Consider the following 27,262-nt stretch of genomic DNA (forward strand, 5'->3'; position numbering starts at 1 on the left):
CCTATTCCTCCTCTTCCTCCTCCTCCTCTCCCTCCTCTTCCTCCTCCTCATTCTCCTCTTCCTCCTCCTCCTCTTCCCCCTCTTCCTCCTTCTCCTCTTCCTCCTCCTCCTCTTCCTCCTCCTCCCTCTACTTCCTGGCATACCTCAGCACTTTCTCTGCAGCTCAGTCTTAGCTGGAGCGGGCACTGAAAAACCTAAGGTCCTTGGCTGGGGGCAGGACTTGGAAAGCGCTTTTCTCTTAACAATCAGGGACTGTTCCCTGTACCCCTTTGATTTTAGTTTTTATTTCTTTCCACTTGTCCAAGAGTCACCCCAATCCCCCCTCCCCTCCCGCAGCCACTGTGTTTTCTCCCGTGGGCCAACAGTGGGAAATAGAAGAGAGGTTTTGGCTCCAGGGAAATAGCAAAGCTCTGCTCGCTTCTCATTCCTTTCCCTTTAACTCCGCTCTCAGTCGGCCTGCCCACTTTTATCGGGCATAGGCCCTGAGGCAGTGTAGGGGCATCCAAGCTTGGCAGGAGCCGGATCCTAGTCACTAAGTAATGAGGAAAGGACAGACTGGGGCCAAAGTCTCCCCAGCCTGTCCCGGTCAAGATCCAGTGAACCCTGGGCAGCTGCTGGAGACGCGGACAGGCTTTAAGCCCCCATCTCAAACCCGGAGCTTCAAGAACAAGGTTCCCAGAGAGAAGGAGCCTGAGCCAGGGAGAGAGCAGCCGGTGCCCGTCAGACTGAACCCAGGTCAGTACCGAGCCAGACCTTTTCTGGGCTTTGGTCTCCTGGCCCCCGGTGTCCAGCCCCTGTTCCCTCCATCCCTGTTCCCCCATCTCCTTTCCTTCCACTCCCCATCCTTCTGTGCCCCCTCCATAACGCCCCCACTCGCTAATCCTCTATCTACTTATCTTTCCATCCCCCTCTCCCTTCTTTTGCCCTCTTCCTCCTGCTCCTGTCTCTCCTTTCTTCTATCCCTCCATCCCCTGATCTTTGTCCCTCTACCCACAGAGCCGTCTATCCTTCTCTTCCTCACCCTCCCCCCATCCTTCTGTGCCCAATCTCCCTGCCCCTGCACAAACAAAACCAATACAACCAAAATTAGAAGGAAAGCAGAAAACTGGGGGAAATTTTTTTTACAAGTATCTCTGATACAGACCTCATTTCTCAAACTGAGTCTAGTTTATAAAAATACAAGTCATTCCCCAGTTGATCAAATGATATGAACAGGAAGTTTTCAGATGAAGAAACCGAAGCTATCTATAGTCATATGAAAAAGTGCTCTAAATCACTACTGATTAGAGAAATGCGAATTAAAAGAACTCTGAGGTACCACCTCATACCTTTCAGATTGGCTAATGTGACAGAAAAGGAAAATGACAAATGTTGGAGGAGATGTGGGACTGGGACACTAATGCACTGTTGGTGGAGTTGTGAACTAATCCAACCATTCTGGAAAATAATTTGAAACTATACCCAAAGAGTTATAAAACTGCATATAACCTTTGAGCCAGCAATCCTGCTATTAGGACTGCATCCCAAAGAGATTTTAAAAAAGAACCTATTTGTACAAAAATATCTATAGCAGCTCTTTTTGTGATGGCTAAGAATTGGAAATTGAGAGGATGCCTCAATTTGGCTGAACAAATTATACTGTTGCAATGGAATACTATAAGAATTGACGATTTCAGAAAAACCTGGAAAGACCTACATGAACTGATAGAGAGTAAAGTAAGAACACAGTGACAGCAATATTGCACAATGAACGATTGAACCACTATTCTCCACAATCCCACAATCCAAGACAATCCCAAGGAACTCATGATGAAAAATGCTATCCACCTCCAGAGAAAGAACTGTTGGTGTCTGAATACAAAGTGAGGCATAATTTTAATGTTAAAAAAATCTTCATTTTCATTTCTTTCATTTTTCATTTTCTTTCTTTTTTTTGTTTGAATTTTTCTTCCCCAGAATGACTAATGTTTTATATGGTTGCACATGTATAACCTGTATCAAATTGCTTATTGTCTCAGGGATCAGGGAGAGGAGGGAGGGAGAAATAGATAGAACTTAGAACTCAAAACATAAAAAACCCAGTGAATTCCATTTCAGAAAATTAAATAAAGACTAAATTAAAAAGGAAAAGATTTTCAAAGTGGTTTTCTTTAGGATGACTCTGGCCTTGTTCTCTCCAAACCAGATTAGTTCCTTCTCCTCTCAAGGTTTTTAGAGCCCTGAGTGAGTTGGGGTCCCTCTGCATGATACCATCTTAGGCACGCTAGGTATGTCTCAGCTCCTGTTAGAATTGTTTGCATTACTATAGTCATTGTACACATCATTCTCTGGGTCTTGCTCCCTGCCCCTGCATCAGTTTAGATAAGTTTTCTCTGGTTTCTCTGAATCTATCACATACGTTATTTCAATAGTATTCCACCACACTCTTGTATCACGTGTTCAGCCATTCCCCAAGTGATGGACACCCCTTTTGTTTCCCATTCTTTGATACAACAAAAAGGGCAGCTGTAAATATTTTCATACACATGGGTCCTTTCCTCCTTTCTTTGCTCTCTTTGGGGCATCGGCCTAGTAGTGGTATCAAAAGATCAGGATAATCTACAGCTTCTCAGTGCTAGTTCCAAATTGCTTTCCAGAATGGTTGGAACGATTTGCCTCTGTACCAATAGTATATTAATGTACCTGTCCTCCCACATCCCCTCCAGCAATTATCATTTCCTCTTCTGTTGTCTTGAGGTGTCTCATGGGTGTAAGATGGAACTTCAGAGCTGTTCTAGTTTGCATTTCTCTAATTATTAGGGAGTTGGCATGCATTTTCATATGGTTGCTGATAGCCTCCATTTCTTCTTTTGAAAATTGCCTGTTTATATTCCTTGACCATTTGGGGAATAGCTTTTATTAATAAGGTCATATCTTTGTATTAATTCCCACTCTATCTTAGATATCTGATCTTTGTCAGAGAACTCTTTATCTCCCTGTCCCCAGACCCTCACTTCTACCATCCCCCTGTCCAAAACTCAAACTTAGACATGCAGGAGGTCCAGGGTCATAGATTCAGAGCCAGAAGTGACCTCAGAAGTCACTTATTCCAACTCTCTCTCTTTACTATTCCCATCTACTACTCCTTAAAAGCCATGTACTTGAGGCCTCTAGGTGGTGCTGTGGATGGTGCACTGGCCCTGGAGTCAGGAAGACCTGAGCTCAAATCCAACCACAGACACTTACCTTGTGACCCTGGGCAAGTCACTTAACCTCAATTGCCTTTAAAAAAAAAAGTCATCTACTCCTACCCTCCATTTACAGATTAGGCACATGTTAAATGACTGCTCAAGATCACCTAGAGAGGAAGTGTCAGAGATGGGATTTGAACTCAGGTCTTCCTGACTCCAAACTCAGTGCATCTCCATCGAACCCTCTGCCTCCACTAACCCTAACCCCACTCTAGGGGACTTGTCCCTCTTGGCCTGCCTGCTAGGATGCCTGCCTTTGTGGGGCTTTGTCAGCTCTAAACTGCTAGAAAGCAGGGCAGGGCAAGGTGGGAACTGCCTGGGGCTCCATTTACTATGTATCTAGGCCCCATGAGGCCCCTCTTTGTCATAGCAGCTGCCTGAGGCAACTCAGCTTCTGAGGATGAGAGTCTAAGGAGTTGTCCCCTGTGTTGGTAAACAAAATGGGCTCTTAGCACTCAGTTCAACCAAGTGCCCTTGAAGAGTTTGGCCTTTGTTTCCTTGATTAGATTGGGAATCCTTGGTGACCTCCTTGCCTCAGGGGAGGGCCTAGTTTACATATGAGTTTGAGTGACATGTTTGGGACATCAGAGGCTTTTAGACCACATGGGTTTAAGTTGCCTCTTTGTGACAATTCTAGGTCATGAGGGTGAGTCGAATATGTGACTCACCCTTGACCCTGAAAAAGATATAAAACCAGGGCTTGGCATTCTCTTTCTCAGAGCTCTTACTCACAGCCATGGTGGCTCTGGGCCAGCCCTCATTATGAGCTCCCAGGCTGAACCTAGATGTTGGTAACTATGAATTGTATTTGGTCTGTCTGTCGATGTTTGTAATTTGTTTGTATTTGCTCCGAAGTTCAGCTGATGGATTTTTCCCCTGAACTAAGTGAATGGTATTTGTATGCTGAATTAAAAGTGAGCTTGTCAACCCCTTAAAGTCGCTTTCCTTACTAAAGCAGATCAAAAGGACCTGGGCTTTGGCAGCATGCTTGTTGTTGGGCTTGTGTTGGTCTTTCACCCCCACAACAGCTGCTAGCCAGATTGTTGAAACACCCCCCCTTTTCTATTCCAAGTCCAGACTCCAGGATGTGCTCGACACCCTCTGTCAGGCATCAGCTGGACCGCGTGGCTGTGATGGGGGGCACCCATGGGAATGAGCTCTCAGGAGTCTACCTGGTGAAGCACTGGCTACAGGACCCTTCCGAGCTGCAGAGAGCCACTTTCACAACCACCCCCTTCCTGGCCAACCCCAAAGCCACAAAGCGCTGCGTCCGCTATGTAAGCCAGGACCTGAATAGAAGCTTCACAAGGGCCTTGCTCACGTGAGTGGTGCCCCTGGCTGTGCCCAAACCTTTTCTTGACCCTGAAAGAAGGAGGACCAATGGAAAGCCATCAGGTGGCTATCTGTCCACCCTACAGCTGCCCCAGCCACCTGGGCCTCAGCCAGGCTTCGTTCCACTCTAGTCTAAGGGTAGGAGAATTCCCAACAATAATCCATAACTTGTCAAATTGACTCAGCTCCCATCCAATCTGAGAGACTCATTTTCTTTCCCATTTCACATGACCCAAAAAGATGACTCATTCACACATGTGTTTTACTAAATAAAATCAAAAGTAAAAGCCCTTGAATTAAGACTCTCCAACAGCTGATGGGTCTGTGGTTCCCAGTGAAATGTGAAGTCTCAGCTCCCCACACTCTTCCAGGTAATGTTTAAAAGCAGTTGAGATATCCATGGAGAGGCGCCATAAACCAATAATCACAAATTATCCCTTAAAACAATAAGTCAGGATCTTATAGGAGACTGTGTTTTATTAGGTGAAAATGAAATCAGTAATGTCGACTTTGAGGCTGCTGTTACAGTTAGCTGTGAATGCCTTCCAGGCAGTGACGTCATTTACTTCTTGCCTCCCAGCTCCAAGGGCACAGAGGACAGCCTTTATGAGGTGAGACAGGCCAAGAAGATTAACCAGCTCTTTGGTCCAAGAGGCTCAGCTGATGCCTTTGACTTCATCTTTGACCTTCACAACACAACCTCCAATATGGCAGCCTGCCTCCTCTCAGACTCTGAGGAGAATGTCTTCACTATGCACATGTGTCACTATATCCAGGTTCCCTTTCCACTACCTTTCTTCACCCTCTCCCACACAGTATGACTCTCGATCTTCAGGGTCTGGCCAGAGAGGAGCCAGGCCCAGGTTCTTTGAGATGGGCTATTCCCCAGGAGGAGGAGGACCTAGCTGGTCCAAGCTCTTAGGCCATAGATTTAGAGATGCGATGGACCTTGGGGATTGTCTAATCCAGTTCCCTCATGTTACAATGGAGGACACCGAAGCCCAAAGTGGTCCAAGGCCATAGCAGTAGCACCTCACAAAACCAGGGATTGCCCCCAGGTCCTCTGACTCCAGATGCGGTGCACTTTCTGCTCTGCCCCATGGCCCCTCTCCTTCCCCTCATTCCCTTTACCTCCCCTTCTCCTTTCCTATCCTTTCCCTTCCCTTCAGTGGGGTAGAAAAGGCCTTGGACTTGAGAGGCAGGAGATATTCACTCATTCATTGATTCGACAAACAATTATTGAGTATCTTCTGCCTCTCCCAGGGCCCTCACCCCCCCTTCTTCCTTTCCATCTGCTCATCACCACCCTGAGGGAAAGGTAAGGCAGGTGTAATTACCCCATTTTACAGATAAGGAAACAGGGGCTCAGAAATGGGGATCCCACTCAACTATCTCGACACCTCAGCTCTGGCAGATGTAGGCCTAGAGCCTGGGTCTCCTGAGAGCCAACATGTCGACCCACCTTTGTTCCTTCTCCTTTCAGAAGAACACTCAGGGCCCGTGTCCAATCTATCTGTATGGTTGTCCTGGACCGGAAAACCCTTTCCTTCTGTCAGTTGGCAAGAATGGCCTGGGTATGGCAAATGGGGACCCCTGGTAGGGATGGAAGCAGGCTAGGCCTTGGGCTCTCTGTCTCCCGTGGAGCCCCAGGGGCTTGGGGTTCCTTGGTGTATATGTTTTGGGGGATGTGGATTCCACTGGGGCCTTTACTCTCTGGGGGAGGTGAGATGAGAGGAGATGGGCCCTTGGAGATGAGGCTGCTGAATAACGTTGTGGGTCTTTGGGAGGGGCAGGAAGATGGGGGACTTGAGAGACCTGAGGGGAGGTCACAACTCTGGAGCTGAAAGGGACCTCAAAGGCCATTCAGTCCAGCCCACTCATTTTACAGATGAGGAAACGGAGGCCTGAGAGGTTAGGAGACTGGCCCGAGGTCATGCCATTTGTAAGCATCAGAGGAAGAATTGTAAAGCAAGCCTTGGGCTTGTTGTGGTATATAGAAGTTTGGATTGGGGGTAGGGAAGACCTGCATTGAAGTCTCAGTTTAGACATATATTAGGTGTGTGACCTCTCTGAGCCTCAGTCTCCTTTTCCGTAAAAATGAGGTAATAGTACCTATCTCTCAGGGAGATTGTGAGGTTCAAAGCAGACCACAAGGGAAGATCAGAGATCCCTGGGCGAACCTCCTCTTAAATCTCTTTCTAAACGTGGGCTATCATTCCTGTGGCTGTTCTTGTTATCCTGAGGCATCATCCCATTGAAAGGCCTTTGAGGCTTTCAATCCAACTCCACAAACATTTATTCAGGCACCTCAAGCTGGCCTTAAAGACAAAAATAAAACAGCTCCTGCCCTAAAGGATCTTCCTTCCATTGCTGGGATGCTGCTTGTCCTAGAGAATCAAATACAAAATAGACAGTAATCCCCATCCCTCCCCCCTCCCCAATCTCAACCCCCCATGGGGTAGGGTGGGGCAGAAGGACTAGCAGGGGAGGGGAAACACGGGGCAAGGAAGGCTTATTGGAGGAGGTGGTATTTTAGCTAAACTGGTGAGGAAGCTGAGGGATATGTAAATTGGAAGGGGACCTTGATGTCTCTTGGGAGAACTATGATCCCAGGGGAGCTGAGGTGTCTCTGGGGGTGAGGGAATGTGAGCCCCTTGTCATGGGGTATGTGTTTATGTCCCTGTTTCTTATGAGTGGGCCACCTCTCTCCCCAGGCATGGAGCTGGGCCCCCAGCCGCATGGGGTGCTCCGAGCTGATGTTTTGTCTCACATGAGAGCCCTTGTGGCTTGTGGTCTGGACTTCATTGACCTCTTCAACCAAGGTGAGTGCCACATGCCCTCCCTGCAGGAATCCCTACCCTCTTTTGTCCTCCCATGTCCCTCTGGAGGCTGGGCTGCTCTGCTGGGGCTCTCTAGGCTAGAGGGTAGTCATGGAGGAAGAGCTTGACCCCCTGTCCTGTCCCAGGACAGCCTGGATGGGCCTGCCTGATGACCCCAACCCCTATGCTCCATCATCGCCTTCAGTATTTGCCAGGACAGGAATCTGCCGCAAGCAGGAGGGAGAAATGACTAAGTGCTGGGGGGAGAAGGAAGCTCCATGAGCCCACCATCCAGCCCAAGTATCATCTGCCCCTCCCCACCCCTTGGGGATCCTCGGCCATCCTCACGTCCATCCACCCGCTCATTCATTGACTCATTCAACAAGCACTGATCAGCCTAGTTTGAGAAGAAGCCTGTGCTGGGTCCTGAACATACAAAGAACCTTCAACAGAAACCTTGCCTTCAAGGAGTGCCCAGTCTAATGTATGCAAAATATACCTATTTATTTGGAGCCCTGAGGCCAGGGAAGGAGCGGTCCAATTCTGCAGCCTCTGTCCCTCGCAAATCCATCAGAAAGGGCACGGGGGCTGGTCAGAGGACCGGGGTCTCAATCCCTAACTAGCTGTGTGACCTTGGCCAAGCCCGGAGCCCTCTCTTGGGCTCTGTTCTCCCATCTGTAAAATGAGGGGGGTGGGTCTGGGATTCCATTGTCTTTCCCCCACAGGTGCCTCATTCCCGGCTTTCGACATCGTGGCTTATAGGGTCATAGAGACTGTGGATTTTCCTCGGTCCCCTGGAGGGGAGCTGCTGGGATCTGTCCATCCCCAGCTTCAGGTGAGCGCTCCGTGCTGGCCAGGGAGCTGCCCTCGGGGCGCCTCCTCCCTCTGCAGCCCGGTTCCCAGCCCTTCCCTCTCTGTGATCCCAATGGAGTCATCCTCACCTTCTCGCCCTTACATTCTGTTAACCTGAAAGTTTGGTTAAAGGAGGTAAACAGAACTCGGTGACAGAAAAATTTCAGGGTCAACAACTCCCATATACCACATGTCATCTCCCACCTCCATGCTTTTGCACTAGCTGCACCCTAGACCTGGAATTCTCTCCCTCCTTGCCTGTCACCTCCTGACTTCCTTCCAGTCTCACCTTCTCCAGGAGGTTTTTCTTCCATCCTCCAAGAAGCTCCTGCCTCTGCTCTCAGGTCCCCTTCCCATCTCTTTGGTCTAGAGCTTTTAGATATTTAGTTGTGAACACATCTCCCTCAGTAGATTATCAGTGCCTAAGGGCAGGGTCTGTTTTGGTTTTTGTCTCCCCAACGTTTAGCACAGTTCCTTGGCACACAGTAGGTACTTAGGAAATGCTTCTTGGTTGGCTTACTGCTTGCTTAGTTTCTAAGATGGCTCATCCCTTCCTGGCCTTCTGAGACCAGATCTGAAGTCTGGTTGTGGAGAAACTCCATTTTAATAAGAATAACAACAGCTAGCATTTATAGAAACTTTTAAGGTTTGCAAAGCGCATTACAAAAATTTCCTCATTTTCTCAGACCTTGGGGGATGCTATTAATATCCCTATTTAAAGATGTGGAAACTGAGTCTAAGTGACTTGCCTAGGAGTCACACAGATGATAAATGTTTGAGGTTGGATTTGAACTAAGGTCTTTCAGATTCTGTTTCAACAACCTGGCTAGCAGCCTCTGTGGGGGTAAAAGATCCACCCACAGCCAGCACCCAGAAAGCTGCCAACAGCACGGGTTCTTCTGATCTGCTTAACTAAGGAAAGCAAGGTGAAGGGGTTGACAAGCTTACTTTTAATTCAGCATACCAATATCATTCAGTTAGTTCAGGGGAAAAAACCAGCACCCTGAACTTCAAAACAAAATGCAAACAAATTACAAACATCAACAGACTTTGTCTGATTCAATCCCAACACATAGTTACCAGAGTTCAACAAAGTCTCAGCATCCGGGTTTACAAGCTGGAGGGCTCCTTAGCTACAGCTGCCCGGAGTCTCCTCATCAACACCATGTCCAGAGCCCTGCACAAATGGCTCTGTCCTCCCTTCTTATAGGGATTCAGACATCAAACAGCATCTGAATCACCAGAGCTCAGGCTCTGGTGATTGGTTCTTGAGTTGGCCCCTCCCCTTAGGACCCTGGGAGGTTCACATCCACATGGATTACATTAACACCTAATGGGGTTTGGGCCTGGGGCTTAGCACCTAGTAAAGCTCACTGAGATAAATTGAGTCACTCAAAGAAAACAAAGGCCATCCTGGTTACAGATTCCAAGAGCAACAGACTGTACCAACTAGCTGCTTCTCCTTCCCTTGAGCTTAGCTGAGACAAGGTGGGAATTGGAAAAACCCTGGTGAATGCAGTTCAACCAAGATCAAGGGTCATTTCTCCCTTCCTCAATCTCCTGTTTCCCACCCACCCAACAACCACAGCCCTTCTGTGAAAAATGCAGAAAATTTATCCATGTAAACAAATGGAGAGAAATAACGCCTGCCTATGGGGAGGGGGGGCAGCACACTAACTTTACTGAGTGAAGAGCTGGTATCCTGGAGTACCTTTATTAAGTAGCTGCAGGTAGGTAAATCTTTCCCCCAGAGTTGGCCAGTACAGGTCTTTAGGGGACCTGCTTTAATGAATCACTCAATCAGTCCTCATAATCCCATGAGGTGGGCCAAGCACCTTATCCCAGTTTTACAGAAGAGAGACAGTGTGGTGCAGTGGGCAGAGAGCTAGTTTCAGAGCCTTCCACTGCCACCAAGAGCTGTGTGACCCTAGGTAAGTCACTTAACCCTTTTGTGTTCCTGGTGACTCTCTAAGGTTCACAGAAGGTATTGACTTCCCCCCCAGGGAATTCCCTGTGTCAGTGAAATCACAGAGTGAGTCCCTATTCTTTTCCAGAAAAGAGAACCAAGACTGAAGGAGGGTTAGGGGGTCTTCTCAAAGCTCACACAGTGAGGCAGGGCCTCAGTGGGGTCCCCCGATTCCCAACCCTCCTTAAGGCTCTTTCCACTGGGCTTCACTGCCTCCCTGCCCACTGGAGAATGGCCTCCAATCGCCTCTGCTCTGAAGCCCCCTCTGCTTATCCAGCCACAGCACTGGGGTTTTCTCTGACACTCAGCTCCTTCGCTCAGGACAAAGATTTCTGTCCTCTGAAGCCAGGAGACCCCATTTTTCAGCTCTTCAGTGGAAAAGAGATCTTCTACGAGGGTGATGCCACCATCTACCCGGCCTTCATCAATGAGGCTGCCTACTATGAGAAAGGAGCAGCCTTCCACAAGATGAAGAAATGCACATTCTCCATCCCGCCTTTACAGGCCCCATCGGCATCAGCCCCCTGATGATTCAGGGGCCAGATCGAGGGGGAACAGCCCATGTGGGAAAACAGTCATACTGATCTTGGGAGAACTGTCAACTGGCCCAGTCATTCTGGAAAGCAACTTGGAACCATGCCCCAAAAGTTTTTAAAAGTTATTAAACATGCCCTCTAATCCAGCCGTTACTCTGCCTAGGCCCCAAAAAGATCAGAGGAAGAGGAAAAGGATTATTCATACAAAAATGTTTATAGGAAAACCTGCAAAGACTTCTCTGAACTGATGTAGAGATATAAGTGAGCAGAACCAGGAAAACAGTTTAGACTGCAACAACAAACAACTTTGAAAAGACTCGGGAAATCTGATTAACTCAGAGACCAACTAAGATTCCAGAGGAGTCGTGTTAAAACCTCTGATGGAAAGGTGAATGACTTGGAGTGCAGACTGAAGCCTTGGGGGGGTGGGGGGGTGGGGGATGTGGCTAATATGCGAATTTGGTTCAATCAACAATACATATTCATAACTGGTTTGGTTTTTCTTGCTTTCTCCATGGGGAGGGGAGGGAGAGAATTCAGAACTGAAAATAAAATAAAATTCAATTAATTGACCAACCCAGGGTTGCCTGTGGTCTGCTAGAGGAAAGCAGAGGCTGAGCCATAGACTTGAAACTATTCCCTTTTCTCTGAGGGCTGCAGATCTGCAGTTGTGGTTTTGACAGCTGCTCAAAAACTTCACTGGGGCCCCATAGCCTAATCAGCAATCCATGGCCCAGGCACCTAAGTACAGAGGCACACACAACCCATGACTTGACACTCTAAGCTCTGGCAAGGGTTGGGGAGACATTATCTCTTCTGAACCTCACAGCAACCAGGACAAAAGTCCTACAAGGCATGAACATGTCCATTCTATTGATGAAGAAACTAAGGCTTTGAAAAATGACATGGGAACAACTCTGTGTTTAGAATGATTCCAATGTGGTGCTGTCACTACTTGGAAGGTGCCATGGATAGTGGATCCATCCACTGGGCTTGGAGTTCAGCAGCCCCGAGTTCAAATTCTGCCTCTCTCTCTGACTCGGTGTCAGGCCATCTCTCTAATGCTGTTTCCTCATCTATATATAAAATGGGAACAGTGACCGGAGAACCTGCCCACCAGGAGGCCTTGAGCCTCAAACAGTAAAGAGAGTGTAACCAACTGTTCTTCCTATTATCTGTGTGACCTTCAGCAAGTCACTTCCCTGAGAGGCTTCTGTTTCCCCTTCTGGAAAATGAGGGACTTGGGGTAGATCCTTAGGGATCGCCCTTCCGGCTGTCAATCCAATGACTCCGGGCCTCAGAGAAGCCAAGATGACGGAGGCTCCGCCCACTCCAGGCTGAGCAGACACCCACCAGAGGGAGCTAAAACACCGCCCGGTACACAGTGGACCCTCCCCTACATGACTCCATCAGTCAGTCATCAGGAAGCATTGGTTAAATGCATCCTGTGCGCTAGGTACAGTGCAGGGAAGGTAAATGGGCTGGCTGGGGGGTGGGGAGGGGAGCAGGTAATGAGCCGGTGTAGAAGTTGGGCTCTGAGTGGAGTATCGAAGGAATCCAGGGGAGCCCGAAAATGGAGGCAAGGAGGGAGAGCATAATTAGGGTGGGGCACAGCCAGGGCAAAGCTGTGGAGTTGGGAAATGGAGGGTCAGGTTCAAGGAACAGAAAAAAGGCCAAGGATGTATAGGGACATAAAGTGTAAAAAGATCGGAGAGGTATGAAGGGGCCAGGATGGGAAGGGCTTGGAAGGCCAAAGTATCTTACATTTGAACCTGGAGGTAATAGGGAGTAAGTGGGATGTGGTGAGACCCTTCAAGAAAATCACTGCCAGCTGCGTGGAGGATGGCCTGGAGTGGGAGAGCTCCGGACTTAGCTAAAGACTGAGTGCTGAGCCTGATACCAGAATCAGACCTGCTCCTAGTGGGGCCCACAGGGGCTCTGAGCTGCTCCTGCTCATCTCCCTCACCCTATACTGGCAGGTCAGGGTCCCTGGGCTCCGCTGCTTGTTCCCCTAGGGGATGGGAGGGGAAGGGGTTTGTCTAATGCTGTAGCTCACAAGCCTGAGCTTCCTTTGCCTCCCTCACTCCCCTCTCCCCCACTGCCCCACTCCTCCTCTCTCCTCTTCCCTGCTCCCTTCTCCCTTGCTCCTCTGCTCCCTTCTTCCCCACTGCCCTGCTCCTCGACTCCTCCTCTCTCCTCTCCCTCTCTCTTCCTTTCCCTGCCACTCCCCTCTCCCTCTAAGTTTTATATAAGCCCCATGACATAACTGTCCCTAAACCAATCAGAACAGACTTTCATTGTCACTGCAGTTCACTCAACGACTTCCAAGGACTTTTTCCATTGAGTCTAAAGTCTTGATGGACCACCATCTTTGGTTTCAGACCCAGCCTCAATTCTAGCCATAGAATGAACCCTGGTCGCTCCAGTCCTGATCCTGACTTCTAACTCAGCTCCAAAGCTGCCCCAAACTGAGCCCTGCTCTGGTCCTAGCTACAGAGTGAGCCCCAATCCCTCTTTCTCTCATGTACTCTTCCTAATAACACAGACCCATAATGGTCATGGAACGAGAGCAGCTCAACCCCCAGTGTTGTGATGTGTCAGGTTCTAGAATAGGGGCTCTCTAGCAGACTCTGCCCTTCCTATGGGAAAGAAACAGCTCAGCTAAGAATGCCAGCTGAAGCCAAAAGCAGGACTCTGAGATGCTTCATAGCCTCAGTCTGTTTGGGACCAACACTAGACAGAGACCACATGAGCCCAGCAAGGAGTAGGGACTGTACTCGTGCGCGTGCACGCACGCACGCACGCACACACACACACACCTGGCAGAGGCTACCTAACAGACTGTATGCCCTCGGCTGCTATCTCCTTCACCCCTGTCTCACATGGAGAGGTTCCTCTTATCCTCATGAGAGAGACCAGTCCTTTCACATGCTCCCTTGATCCCTTCCCCTCCTATTTTCTCCAGCACATTGCTCTCTGGGGATACCATTATCCCTACTCTAATCATCAATCCCTCCATAGGTACTGGTTCCTTTTTTGTTGCCTACCAACACACCCATATTGCCTTCATCCTTTAAAAAACAAAAACCAGACTCTCATTTGATCCTACCGCTCTTCCTTCTCCACTATTTCCTTCAAAAAGTCATTTATTCTTAGTAGCCCCACTTTCTCTGTCTCACCCCCTTCTTAATTCCCAATAAATGCTTGTTGACTGATTGATGGTAAACATTCTTTATCTTCCTATGCTGTCACATGTTCAATGATAGTCTTGGTTGAGGGACGTTCAATGGAGATGGGGGCTCATAAAGAGTAAATTTGAGTGCATGGGGGACATGAACAAGTTCTAGAGCCCTATATGTAGCCATGGGATGCTACACTTGATTGATTGTTGGTTGGAGTGAAAGACAGGCCCTTCCAAGCTAGAAAGGCTCTGAGTATGAACCCAGTGATAGGCTACTGTCTCTGCTATTGTTACCAGGTAGTGTTGAAGACGGTGACTTCATAACAATAAATATCTAAGAGTTGATCCCATGTCTACAATTTCTAGTTTGGCTAAGGCATTCTTTATTACAGTTGTCAGGGATAAACAATTCAAACACGGACCCAGTCTGAGCATCCTCAGAGCTCTGGAAGGAGCTCCTCTATGAACTGCTAAACAGGCTGAAGAGAAAAGTCACCCATGGAGAGAGGACCAGATAGGTAGAAACAGACCAACGAGGGAAGACAAAGCTGTGTTCACCACTCACAGTGCTGCAGACATGACCAGGAAGTTCTTGAAGCAAGGAACCTTCTCGATAAGAAAATGGATTACTGCACACTGGTGCAAATGCTTGCTATTCTTCTGCCCAGAAGCAATGAGATTCCCCATGGGAAATTCTTCACATTGTGTAAGGAAAGCAAGGTCTAGCGTAGGCAGCATGGTACAGTGAAAAGAGGAACTGGGTTCAAATCCTGACACTACCACTACCTACATGACTTATGATACCAAACTCCCCAGAAGCATGACCAGTAAGGCAACCCCAGAGTCCTGGGTCCACATAAGTCATTAGGGGGTTATGGTCTGAGCTGGGGAGATGACCTACAGCTATGAAAGCATGGTTTCCTGAAGTGGGTGTGCTGGATGACATTGAGTATGTGAGAAGGCAATGTGGTGCAATGAGAGGGGTCCCAGGATCTGTCATTTACTGCCCATGTAATCTTGGGGAGTCCCTTAGCCTTCCTAGCACTCCATCTCTCTATCCATAAAATGATGAGGTTGGACTGGTGTCTTCCGAGTTCCTTTCCAGAGCTGGACCTGGGACCTGACCATCTTATTTGTAAGCATATTAATCACATTTTCTACATGGATTCTATCTTTCTTCCCAGGTCGGGGTGGGAAGGCTCAGGGCCAAGTAGGTTACCATGATGGGGCTCAGGCAGGGTATCCGAGGTTGTGAGAGACAGGGAGTAGAACACCCAAGACAAGTGGGGAGGCCTGGCCCTGCCATCCCGGGCCTGCAGGTATGGGGAAGGTCAAGGGTGAGCAAGGGTGAGGAAGCCGTTCACAGGATGGAGCAAGGGAAGCCCAGCTTGTGCTCCAAAAACCACACAAGCAGTCGCTGGCGCCCTGGGGAGTAGGGTGGGTAGCGCATTTTGTTGATCATCTCCAGGCGTGGGCTACGAAGGAGGCAACCACGCCGGTAGGAGAAGGTGTCAAAGGTGAACTTGCCGTGATACTCTCCCATCCCACTGTGACCTGCAACAAGAGGCAGGGATCTGGCTGAGCAGGGGGACCAGGAGGACCATGGACAGCTACCTTCTCTCAGCCCTCAGGGAAAGAGGTCTGTTCCCTCAGGAGCCAGACCACGCTCCCTGACCTGAAACATTCTAGTCATCACAGACCGAATCATTACAGCTGGGGAGCGCATTAAATACAGACTATAAAGTGTCTGAGGTGGAAGGAACATAGAATGTTAGATCAGAGAGACTCAGAATATCTGAGGTGGAAGGAATCTTAGAACACAGAGTGTTAGGTATTGAAGGGAACATGGCCCACAGAAAATAAAATCAGAGCTGGGATGGACCTGAGAACCCAGAATATCAAAGTTTGAAGGGACCTTAGAACAGAGAATGTCAGAGCTGGGGAGCCCTAGGACATAGAACAAAGAATGCCAGGGCAAAGAGGGACAGGAAAACACGAAGAGTAAAATGTCAGAGCTGAGAGGGACCTTAGAGATCCAATGACCTAATTTTACAGGGGAGGAAACTGAGGTACCAAAAAGACATATGCCTAAGGTGGCACAGTGGGGCAGGGGTGGGGGAGCTAGGATTTGCATCCACCCAGGTGTCTGCCTGGCTCTACCCAGAGCTCCTCCTACTCCACCATGTCTCATTGTGCCCTCTCCTCTTTGTAGCCTCAAATGGGGTTTGACATTTTCCTCATTCTGGTGTCCTTTGGGGGATCAGGCATTCTCTCCAGAAGGCTCTGGATAAATTATAAATCTATGATGATGAGAACAAGGAGAGGAGACTATGAAATTTTAGGGTCATTTGTCCATGGACAAGAGGCCAGGCTTTCAGGAGGGGGTGGGGCTCAGGCAAAGTCAGGGACATGGAGTCTGACCCCAGGGGCATGCAGGGGAAGGTTTGAGCAGCAGGGCCAGAATAGAGCAGGGGCCAGTGGAAGTAGAAAGGATAAGGTGGGAGGAAGACAGTCTTCATTTACTAAGCTTGAAGCCCAGAAATGTAGGTCTGGGAAGTCTTCAGGCTGTCCAAGTTACTTAGCAAGATCCATCCCTTCTCTGGGTCTTGGTTTCCTCCTTCTGTATGATGAGGGAGGTGGGCAAGAGGACCGATCTCTAAAGACCTTTCCAGCTCTTACTCCTCCGCTCTGAGGCCCTGATCTAAACCCTTGACACCTTAAGGAAATGGCTGACCTGATGACAGTGAGAGGTTTGTTTTTGGGGGAGGGGACACAAGTAGAGCTGGGAGGGAGGGGCCATTAAGAGTTTGCTCTCTAGAGAACAGGAAAACTGCCTTCTTTGCTCCACTTACCTTCTAGATATCCCAGCATGTCTCTCCAGGGGCCCAAGGCCTCTCAGCAGCCCCAGCCCCAGTAGGGATCCCCAGGGACCTACTCTGACCTCTTATTCCCACACATTCCTTACCCCACACTCTAGCCCCACAGGGCCCTGCTCTCAGCTGGGGCTCCTCTGGATCCAGGTGGGGCTCACCACGCTTGGGTGCAGCTGATAATCTAACCAAGGCTGAACTATAGCTAGACAGCTCAGATTCCAGGGTGACTTCTTGCCTTCAGGGTACACTGAGGGATACCCCCAGTCCCCAGCCTGAGTACTGCCCCTGGGGACAGCCTGAGCCCTGATCCTGGCCCCAGACCAAGCCCTGAGCCTGAAGACAGAGTGGTCCCCAGCCCTGGTCTGGACTGAGATCTGAGCCTGAGTACAGAACTGGCCCTGAGCTTGGGGACAGGCCAAGTCCAGCCCCCAGCCTGGCCCCAGCCTGAACTTTGAGACCCAGGACAGATTGAGTTGTTCTTTTTCCTTGCCTTGGGACCCTGAAGGGACCAGGGGTCTATGCTCCACTGAGGAAGGCACAGGCTGAGCCAGAAACATACCAACTCCCCCAAAAGGCATGGATGTTATTGTCATAAACATGAAGCCATCATTCCCCCCGAAGTTGCCACTGCTGGTCTGGTCCAGAACCTTATTTACCACCTGGAGGAGACAGGAAGCAAGAACTCTGAAGTCATCCAACCAAACCAAAGGAAGAGGTTTGGAACCTCCCTGGGCTGGCCTCACTGAGAAGTGGCTCAGGGGCACTTACCGTGCTTCCCACAATTAGGGGCAGAGTAGAAAGTCCCCTGGCAAAGGTCTCTTGAACCTCACTTCATCTATTACCACACTCAAAAATACTCTAAGATAGAGTCCCTCCTCTTGGACCTTCAAGTGACAGGGGCTACCACAGAGGGCTGGGAGGGGTGAAGCTCTCTGAGGGAAGAAGCTTTGCCTCTTCCAGGGTAAGTGGGGGAAGGTGCCCTCCCCCTTTACTCGAATTGGGACCGGTGGGCAGCCTTGCCCCATCCGCCAGGCCTTCCTCTCCTCTCTGGCCCCACCCTCCAGGGTTGGCCTTTCTCAATCTCAGAGCCCCTGGCTCCTTACCTTGGAATCCTTGGAGAAGGCATACAGAGCCAGGGGCTTCTCTCTCTTCCTGATGAAAGCAATGGCCTCATCGACGCTCTCCACATTCAGGATGGGTAAGATGGGCCCAAAGATCTCCTCCTGCATCACAGGGTCCGTCTCCTTCACATCCACCAGCACTGTGGGGGCTGCCTCGGACCACAGAAGAGACCTTACACTGGAGCTTTCAAAGGGGCCCAGGGCAGGGTGGGGGCAGGGGTGCTGGGGATATGACAATGTCATCATAGGGCAGCCTCGGAATAAAGCAATGCATGCCAATGAGGGTCACAGGGTCCTGGTCACATGGAGGTCAGTGAAGACAGGGACAGCTGCCCACAGCTTGGCTCCTGTGGAGCTACAGAGCTACCAGCACCAAGGACCCCAGGAGGATACGGGGACCACTCACCAATGTAGAGTTCCTGTACATCCGACTGGCCACCGATGGCTACTCGGCCATTGTCCAGCAGGCCTCGGAGCCTGTGGAAATGCCTGTCATTGATGATGCGAGCCAGGTCTGGGGAATTCTGGGGCTCCTTCCCATAGAACTGGGTCACTGCACTTTGCAGGGCAGGCAGCAGCTTCTCCTGGGTCTCCCGGCTGCACAGGACATAGTCTGGGGCCACACATGTCTGTCCCGCGTTAAAGAAACGGAACCAGGCCACACGGTTGGCCACGCTCTGGGGGTCACAGTTGTCATCCACATAACAGGGGTTCTTACCTCCCAGCTCCAGAGTGATAGGGGTCAGGTACTTGGAGGCAGCGGACATTACGATCTGCCCTACCCGGGGGCTTCCTGGTGACAGATGAGAAGCCCCTTCCTTTAAGGAAAAGCCCACCCTTGGCCTGAGGGCCCCTCTCTGCTCACTGTTCTATGACCACGAGGAGGCCTCTAAGGCCCCTCCCAGCGGTGACAGTTCATGTTTTTTAAAGCCCTTTCCAACTCTGTTCTTTGCTCTGAGTTCCCCCTGGCTTTGATATCCCATGGTCCTTTCCAGCCCCAATGATAGTCACCCTGCCCCTTCCCAGACCTCAGTTTTGTCCTTTCGAATGGGGAGAATATTGCTCGCCCTCTCTTCCTCCCCGGCCCCTCTGTCCCAAGGCTGATCAGCTGAGATAATAGGTGTAAAAATGCTCTGAGATGTGCCAGGCTCTGCACACCTCAGATGGTGGTGAGAGTGCTGGGGGGGTGGGGGTTGAGCTGCCCTGCAGAAAGAGCTGAGAAAAAAATAACCTCCCCAGAGTCCTGCTGGGCCCCTCCCCCAGGTCTCTGTCTAGGACACAAGGAAGGGGGCTAGCTGCTTTGTAGGGCCTTTCTCAGCCTTTAAGTTCTGTGTCCACTAAGGGTGAGGGTTTGGGTTTGGAAAGAGCCACCTCCTTTTGGAACCTCTACTCCCCAACATGACCTCTCTGCCCCCAAAGCCAGGCATTGACAGGCCTGTGCTCTGGGGTGTGCTGGTCCCTGCCCCCAGAGGCCCTTGGGCCCAGGAGGAGCAAGAAAAGGGGTCCAGACCTCAGCCTGAGCCCTCAGGTCTGGGGGGAGCCAAAGAGTCCCATTTGCCAGGCCAGGCTGTCTAGCCCGAGCTCACCTGTGAAGAAGATGTAGTCGAATTTGTTCTTGAGCAGAATTGTGGCCTCCTGGGGGCCTCCGAGCACCGTAGCAAAGCAGTTCTGGAACCCAGGACAGAACTGCTCATTCCCAGGGGCCTGGAGGACCCTGCCCAGGATAACTGGATCTCCTCCCCAGGCCAGTGCCCAGAGGCAAGGAAAGAGACATCCAGTTTAGGGCTTGAAGGACCTTATGGAACATCTCCACTTTACAGAGGAGGAAATGGGCCCCCAAAAGTTCAATGACTCGCCTACAGAGATTAAGTCCCACAGGGATTAAGTAGAAGAGGCGGAATTGGAATCCAGGTCCCCTGACTCTGCCTCTGAGTCCAATGTTCTCAGAATGGCTGAGAGAAAACCCATGAACTGGTTATGGAATGGCTGGGGAGGAGAGAAAGTCAGGAGTAAATCCTTCCAAGGGAAGGGAACCCCCTGAAGGTGAAGGCTGGAGAGGGCCATTTGGGGGGTGGGGCACTGTGCCTGGAGTCTGGAGATCTGGCTCCAGACAGAAGTGAAGGGGGTCTATTTCAACCCCTTCATTTTACAATTGAGGAAACTGAGGCCCAGAGCCTCCTCAACTCCACTTGACTCCCATCCCCCCACCACCACCTTGATTCACCCAAAGGATTCTACAGAATTGAGGGTCCCAAGGAAAGAGACCCTGTTCAGATGCACCCACCCAGCCAGGTCCTGGCTCTTCTTCTTCCCCTTGCCTGGGCCACCCACTCCAAACCCCAAACGTCCCCTTAGGAAGGAGCCAGCCACAGCCAGAATGGAGGCTCTGAAGGTCTGGGCAATTCTTTAAAGGAAAGGGTTTTGAGGACGTGGGCTGGGGAGGCCCCAGCTTCCTGGGAGTCAGCGGCCTACGTTGTGTCCCTCACCTTGTGCAGGTATTGGGGCAGCACCTCAGCAATGACCTTCTCCATGCCCTTACTCATCTCCGAGGGCTTTAAAACCACACAGTTACCTGCCAGAGGGAGGGTGAGAAGAGGCAGCTTCTAACTCCTTCTGAGAGGATGCCCGGCCTCCCTCCTTCTGGGCTGATGTCCCCTCACCCTTCTCTCCAGCCATCCCTTCCTCCACTGTGTTCTCCCCACCTAAGTTTTGTCAACCCGGCCTCTATCACCGCCAAACATCTCCCCCAACTCTGCCTGGCCACGGGGAGGAAGCGGGCAGAGTGGAAAGCAAAGGGGAAGGAACCTTTGTGTTTCTGGAGTGGTGCTGGAGATCCAGGCAAAAACTGAGGGACGGAAAGAGAAAGGGGCACAGAAGGGAGGTGTATGCAGCCCAGGTCTCAAGCCTGGACCATTCACAGAAGACTCTCCTTATTGGTGGAGAAAATGATGGGGCTGAGATGGGAAAGAGAAACCTTCCTCTTCTGTCTTGCTTTGGGAGTTCTCACTGCTCTTTGGGACCAACTGCAGAGCAAGAGAGAGAAGACTTTGGAAGGCAGATGAAAGAGGAAGTGAGCTCCTCAACATGGTCCTGGTTTCCATCTTGCCTCCTGAGAAACTTAGGGGAATTTCTCCTTGGATGAGATCAAGGGTGCTCTCTGTCTCTGTGTGTCTCTCCACCTCTCTCTGTGTGTCTCTGTTTCTGTCTCTCTGTCTGTCTCTCTCTCCATCTCTCTCTCTGTGTCTCTGTTTCTCTGTGTGTGTGTCTCTGTTTCTGTCTCTGTGTGTGTCTCTCTCCATCTCTTTCTCTATTTCTGTCTCTGTCTCTGTGTCTCCATCTGTGTGTGTGTGTGTCTCTGTTTCTCTGTCTCTGTCTATCTCTCTCTCTGTTGATACAGTATATCTCCCTCTCAGTGAGAACATTTATTTATGTTATCTGATACATTCAGGTGGTGCAGCGGCTAGAATGTTGAACCTAGAGTTGGGAAGACCTGGATTCCAATTTGACCACAGACACTTACTAGTGGAGTGACTCTGGACAAATCACTGAACCGCAGTCTGTCTCAGGTTTCTCATCTGTAAAATGGGGATAACCATAGCATCTCCCTCCCAGGACTGATGTGAGGATCAAATAAGATAATGTTTGGAAAGTGCTAGATAAATGCTACTTATCCATTCCATTTTAGCTCCATGAGGGCAGGGACTTTCTTTTGCCTCTTTTTGCATCGCTAAGGGCTTGGCAGAGTGCCTGGCACATAATAGGTGCTTAATAAATTCTTATTGACTGACTGACTGAACTCATGACTTCCCTGACTTCTGTTTGGATGAATGGGTTTCCTTGGGATGGTCTTTTTGTGACTAGCATTTGGTGGGAAGGGGTCAAGTTTTGGGATACAAGCTTAGAGCAGCCTTTCCTCTTTAGGGGATAGGGACCAGGAAAGTGGCTTAAACCTAAGGAAAACATCATTTCCCTAGTCTCGCCATGTTTCTGGTCACAGATGGCTATGATTCTAGTCTGGCACTCTTCTGAGGAGAACGGAGTAGCCAGGCCCCTGGCCCCCTCCCCTGCTCCCCTCCAGGCAGGAACCAAAGGCTCCCTGGCAGATGGGTGGGCCAGATTCCTAGGGGAGCTGTCAAAGCCTCTCTGTGAGTAGTGTGTAGACAAAGCCATGTGATCAAAGCACACCCTGAGCGTGTGAGACAGACCTGTGTCAGACGGAGACAGGCACGAGACCGGGTTTGCAGGAACAAAGCAGAGAGCCCTGATTTTGAGACCCATTTCTAGGGAGTTTAAGGTTTACAAGCCACTTCCCTTCTAGGAATTTGGGGGAAGGATGACACATGGCCACTTCTGGAGACAGTGTGGGGTAGTGGTTAGAGAATCAGGTAGGCCTGGGTTCAAGTCCTGCTCCTGTCCCTGAAGTCATGTGACCCTGAAGAAGTGAGTCTCCTCCTCCTCCCAGAGTCTCAGTTTCCTCATCTGTAAAATGGAGCTGTGTGTGACTCAGATGTGACAGTGGGTATAAGGTGGTCTTGAAGAGGTCCTAGAGTTAGAACTGGGAGTACCCTCTCATTTTAGAGAGAAGGAAACTGAGGAACAGAGACAGAAGTGACTCATACAGCTAGAAGTACCTGGGGCATTGCTTGAATGGAGCCCAGGCTAGTGCTCTATCCACTGCACCGCCCTACCTGGTGAAGGCCTGCCAGACTCTGTGGCTACTGGACAAAAACTGTCCCAAGGGTGATGGGACTAGTTGCAGGTCACAGGGAGGAGACTGAAGGTCAGAGAGGCAAAGATCCTTGTCAGGGAGCCCCAGGAGAGGGAGCTGGGCCAGAGTAGGGACTGGGCATCCTCTGCCCATGGCCTGTTTCTTACCTGCGGCAATGGCCCCCACCAAAGGCACCAGCAAGAGGTTCAAAGGGTAGTTCCAGGGGGCAATGATGAGGGTGACACCATAGGGCTCCTTTCGGATGAAAGCTGAGTCCAGCTGGGTAACCTAGGGACAAGGAAGGAGATAGAGAGCTCCCAGAGGCTAGGCCAGGCCAGACGTAAATCCCAACCCACCCAAAGGAAATGCAGGAAACCAGAGTGGGGGTGGGGTGGAGGGAAGGAGCTGCCATCCCTCCCTCTCCCTCTGCCCTCCTCACTCAGGCAGTGTGAGGTTGGGAAGAAGGAAAGCAGAGAGAGGGGAGCTGAGAGTTAGCCCAGGGCCAGAGCGCAGTGACTGGGTCAGAATCCTTCCTTCAGGACCTCAGACAGCACGGTACACAACCTCGACCTTTATAGACTACCCAAGTAGTCTTGAACCTTCCATTTAGAGGCTTCTGATGACGGGGAGCTCACTACCTGTAAGGCAGCACATGCCACTCTTGGGCCATCCTTATTGCTAGGAAGCTTTGGTTCCAATAGCCCTCACTTCCAAGGCCCCATAGGCCTTTCAGGATGATGGTTCCTTACCTGCCTGCTGCCTATTATCTCTTCAAGGTGCTTCCCCCTCATTTTTCCTCCTCTGTTCTTCCCCCCGACCCTGAGGGAGCCCTACAGTCACCCAGTGGGAGAGCAGCAGATGGAGGGCTAGGAGCCAGTTCAGGCTCCTATCCGAAGCCTGGAGACCTTTGCTCCTACCCTGAAGAGGGGCAGGACATAAAGGCACTCAGATGTAAGGAGTCAGCTGTAAGACCCACCCCTTCTCTTCCTTCCTACTCACCAGATTCTTCTCCACCTGCTCATCCTTCATCCAGGTGCGGAGATTGTTCAGAGCGAGCTTGATTTCAGCCTCACATAAGACAATCTCGGATATATCAGCTTCAAAGGTTGGCTGGGTAAAGAAATGAACCAGACAGATGTTCAGTGCTCATGGCCATCGCCTCCCAGGGGAGGGAGGGTGGGGCAGGGCTGGAAACCCAGACCAGGGAGGTCAGAGGGATCTTAGAGGTCATCTAGTCCAATCCCCAAATTCACACTAGGATTAGGAACCTGCCATCAGTCTGCCCAGAGGGCAAAGGACTTGCCCAGATTCACATCCTTAGTGAGAAACAGTGAGGATTCAAGCCCAGCTCCTGAGACTAATCTCTCCACTCCACATCATGTCCAGCTTCCCACTTCAGTTTGGCCTCCTTTCCTGCTCTTCTGGACTGCCCTGGACCCAGGAGCCCCGGTGCCCATCTGGTCCCCTCCCATCATGGTCCCCTGCCCTCCACACCTTGTTCAGATCCTGGGCCAGGGTATCCAGGAGTAACTTTCGGTTTTCCTTCAGGAAGCGGCTCAGCCCCTGGAGCTGGCTAATTCGGAATTCGGCTGGACGGGTTCTTCCAGAATTGAAGGCATCCCGGAGACGCTTGAGGGTGTCTGCATAGGGATTCACCCTGTGCCAAACAGTGGCCAGGACTTGCTGGGGGCGAGGGCTGACTGTGCCTCAGCAATGACCCAGCTCCACCCACCTTTGCTGAGCTGCCTTTGGGATTGCTCCCTGAGAACCCCACCATTCCTCCCTCCCAGCAAGGCTCAGGATTGGGCTGCCCAGCCAATGCCCTCCTCCATGGAAGGAGGCCTTGCACTACCTAGTTTTGCCTGTGGCGAGAAGCCTCAGGCTTTGCCCTGTCTTACCACCTGTTCCTTGGAAATCAGCATACTCTCCCACCATGGGTCTTTTTAAGAATTTTACTAAGTACCCAGAGAAGCCTTTTACAGAGCCCAAGATCACTGACTCAAGCATACTGGAGAGCTCAGAAAGCGGCATGAAGGACTAGACAAACATTTATTAAGCATTTACTGTGTGCCAAGCCCTGTGCTAAGTAATAACTATGCACACAGAGTAATCACCAGTCAAACTCTTGGGAGCTGCACAATCTGACCCTGCCTTATTCTGTTGTGCTTCTAGAGAGTTGATGCCACTGCAAAGGCCAATGGGTAGGCTTGACAGCACTACCCTGAAGGAGTATGGGAAACTGGCTTTCCCACAGGAAACCTTGTTGCCCCTTGATAGAATCAAGCATTGATTGAAATACACTGTGTGCCGGGCAGCAGGATGGGAAACTCCTCCTCAGCTTGTGGATTTACTCCCAGAATGTTCCAATCACAGCGCAATCGCTGTGCTGTGCAACCGTATGAACTGTGTTCAGCTCTCTTGTTCATTTTGTACCACCCTCATTTGATTTTTTTTTTAAATTCTCAAAAGATTATAAATTGTCTAGCCAACCCTCAGCTCTAATGAAGAGTTTGGCTACGGCCAATTAGTGTGTCCACAGTCTGGCTCTTTCCTTCTGTTAGAAATAAGGAATGATGATTTGGCCAAGCAAGGAATCCAGAGAAGCAGACAGATTCTTCCATAGTGTCTTCTGTGCCTAAGACCTCAGGCAATTCAAAGCGCAGCCCAACTGCCCGAGACTTTTCCAGGGACACATGTAACAGGGGAGGTGATTAATGGGAATGAGCATGTGCCTTGGCCCTTCCAGTAGGATGCCCTACACCATTGCTCAGGCCAGGAAGAGGCCTCATCTGACTCACTTTTTCCTTGTTTCATCTCATTTCACTTTCGTTAGTAGGTGAATAAACATTTATTAAGTGCCTACTATGTGCTAAGTGCTGGGGATACAAAAAGAGGCAAAAGACAGTCCCTGCCTTCAAAGAGCTTAGAATTCAATGAGAGGAACAATATGCAAACAGATGGGTACAAACAAGCTATCTACAGGATCAATAGGAAATAATCAATGGAAGGAAGGCATTAGAATGAAGAGGAATTGGGAAAGACTTCAACATTTATCTATCAAGCACTTTCTATGCACAGAATCCTATGCTGCACATGGGAGAAAACATAGAGTGTGAATAAAACACGGTACCTGTCCTCATAGAATTCGCAATCTGGTAGGGAGATGAGACACCAGCACGGGTAATTCTAATAAATGGTGTTACATGGTAAATGCCTTCGAGAAGCTCAAAGTACAATGTCAAGCCTTAGGAAGAAGGTCATTACTGACCTGGATAATAAGGAAAGCTTCCTGGAGGAAGTGATCTTTGAGGTGGGCCTTAAAGGCGGTTGGCAAACATCTAAATAGGAAAGTGGTCATTACCATGAGCCACCATGGCTTCCTCAAGAACAGACCAACTTCAGTTCTTCTTTTGACAGAATTACCAAGCTAATAGATGAGGAGAAGGCTGCGAATCATTGGCTCCAGACTTTAGCAAAGCTTTTGATTAAGTATCTTTTACTATTCTTGGGGAGAAGATGGCGAAATCTGCATTAGGCCAGAATCAAATCAGATGGTTTAAGAACTGGCTGCATGGCTGGGCTCAAGGAATAACTGTTAATGTTCAATGTCAAAATGGCAGGCAGTCCCCAGGGATCTGGGCTTGGTCTTGGGTACCTTCAGCTTTTTATTAATGACTTAGAAAAAGAGATAGATGACATGATAGTCCAATTTGCAGATGACACAAAGCCTCAAGGGATAGCTCCAACAGTGGATGACTGAGTCAGGATCCAATGGGCTTTTGACAGACTCTAGCATCCGGTTCAATCTAACCAGATGAAATTCAGTCCATCAGTCAACAAGTATTTATTAATCACTTTCTACGTGGGGCCAGCTGTCAGTGTTGTAAGAAATGGGAGGAAGAGTTTTGTTTCCACAGAACTAAAGGTGTACTTCCCTCCCCTCCCCCACCCCAGCTTTAGCAGAAACCAGGCCTCAGGGTTGGTCAGGTGAGAGGTCAGAGGCTTGTACGCATGTGAATGCTTTTTGAGAAGGCAGTTTTGGGAATTAGAGAGGCCAAACCCACACAAACCAGTTAAAGCTTATCTAGGGTCTGGTCTTGGTCAAGAATCCAGGCCTACTGATTTGCATAATTTGCATATGTTAAAGAGGGAAAGTAGGGGAAGTAAAAGAATATAGTTTAATCCTAAACTAAGACAAGGAAAATCTTATTAACTTCACTTTTGCTTCTGTATCCTTATTATCCTGCCTGTATAAACTGTATAACCTAGGAAAACTATGTAAAAAAACAAAAGATTGTAAACTAACTATGACTCTAGCAGGAGTGGAGGGAATGGTTACCCCTGCTCCTGCAGCTGCATCCATGTGAGTGTTCCTGTGAGCACTATACCTGCTCTTTCAAGGAAGGTAACAAAATACCTTCCTCTGCCCACTCTGGTCCTGAATTCTTTAGGTGAGAATGGGCAAATCACATGGATTTTCCTAAGGTCAAGTAAAGGGAAGCAATAGGCAATGGAAGCATGCCAGGTTTACTCCCGGAATTTGTCTTGGGTAAGGGGACATCATTTGGGACTTCAGGCCCTGTCTTGGGAGCCTTGTGATCTTACCACCATCCTAAGGGGCCATTACTTGGGTCCTCCTTAGGG

The 27,262-nt window shown here is 49.9% G+C and overlaps 2 protein-coding genes across 3 annotated transcripts; one reads left to right on the forward strand and one right to left on the reverse strand.

Annotated features, from left to right (window-relative positions):
- Positions 1-111: 111 nt before the first annotated feature.
- On the forward strand, positions 112-11,170 carry ACY3 (aminoacylase 3). Of its 2 annotated transcripts, none has more exons than XM_036765420.1 (7): positions 112-735; positions 4,308-4,551; positions 5,143-5,338; positions 6,046-6,136; positions 7,277-7,384; positions 8,107-8,216; positions 10,521-11,170. In XM_036765420.1, the coding sequence occupies exons 1-7, from the start codon at positions 540-542 to the stop codon at positions 10,725-10,727; spliced, it is 1,152 nt and encodes a 383-aa protein (XP_036621315.1). In that variant the 5' UTR covers positions 112-539; the 3' UTR covers positions 10,728-11,170. The 2 variants fall into 2 exon arrangements, with proteins under 2 accessions (XP_036621315.1, XP_036621316.1); XM_036765421.1 differs by having other exon boundaries at positions 646-735; positions 4,303-4,551.
- A 4,106-nt stretch (positions 11,171-15,276) lies between these two features.
- LOC118855226 (aldehyde dehydrogenase family 3 member B1-like) lies at positions 15,277-24,649 on the reverse strand. The gene is made up of 10 exons (XM_036765310.1): positions 24,582-24,649; positions 24,113-24,275; positions 23,618-23,728; positions 22,786-22,906; positions 20,397-20,482; positions 19,497-19,578; positions 18,317-18,703; positions 17,893-18,059; positions 17,349-17,448; positions 15,277-15,470 (listed from the first exon to the last, which is right to left on the reverse strand). Exons 1-10 carry the CDS (start codon positions 24,647-24,649, stop codon positions 15,277-15,279), a joined length of 1,479 nt encoding a protein of 492 aa, XP_036621205.1.
- Between the last annotated feature and the right edge of the window lie 2,613 nt (positions 24,650-27,262).

Source organism: Trichosurus vulpecula, chromosome 6, assembly GCF_011100635.1.
Source record: "Trichosurus vulpecula isolate mTriVul1 chromosome 6, mTriVul1.pri, whole genome shotgun sequence".
NCBI classification, from domain to species: domain Eukaryota; kingdom Metazoa; phylum Chordata; class Mammalia; order Diprotodontia; family Phalangeridae; genus Trichosurus; species Trichosurus vulpecula.

Bases quoted from the DNA above. Each gene is read 5' to 3' on its own strand.
- LOC118855226 (XM_036765310.1), bottom strand. From the start codon at position 24,649: ATGCCGCTTTCTGAGCTCTCCAGTATGCTTGAGTCAGTGATCTTGGGC. The intron at 24,276-24,581 runs GTACTTAGTAAA...TGTTTGGCACAG, and splicing joins TCTGTAAAAGGCTTCTCTGG to GGTGAATCCCTATGCAGACA. The intron at 20,483-22,785 runs GTAAGAAACAGG...TCCCTCTGGCAG, and splicing joins GGTGGGGGCCATTGCCGCAG to GTAACTGTGTGGTTTTAAAG.
- ACY3 (XM_036765420.1), top strand. From the start codon at position 540: ATGAGGAAAGGACAGACTGGGGCCAAAGTCTCCCCAGCCTGTCCCGGT. The intron at 736-4,307 runs GTCAGTACCGAG...TTCCAAGTCCAG, and splicing joins GCCCGTCAGACTGAACCCAG to ACTCCAGGATGTGCTCGACA. The intron at 8,217-10,520 runs GTGAGCGCTCCG...TCCTTCGCTCAG, and splicing joins CTGTCCATCCCCAGCTTCAG to GACAAAGATTTCTGTCCTCT.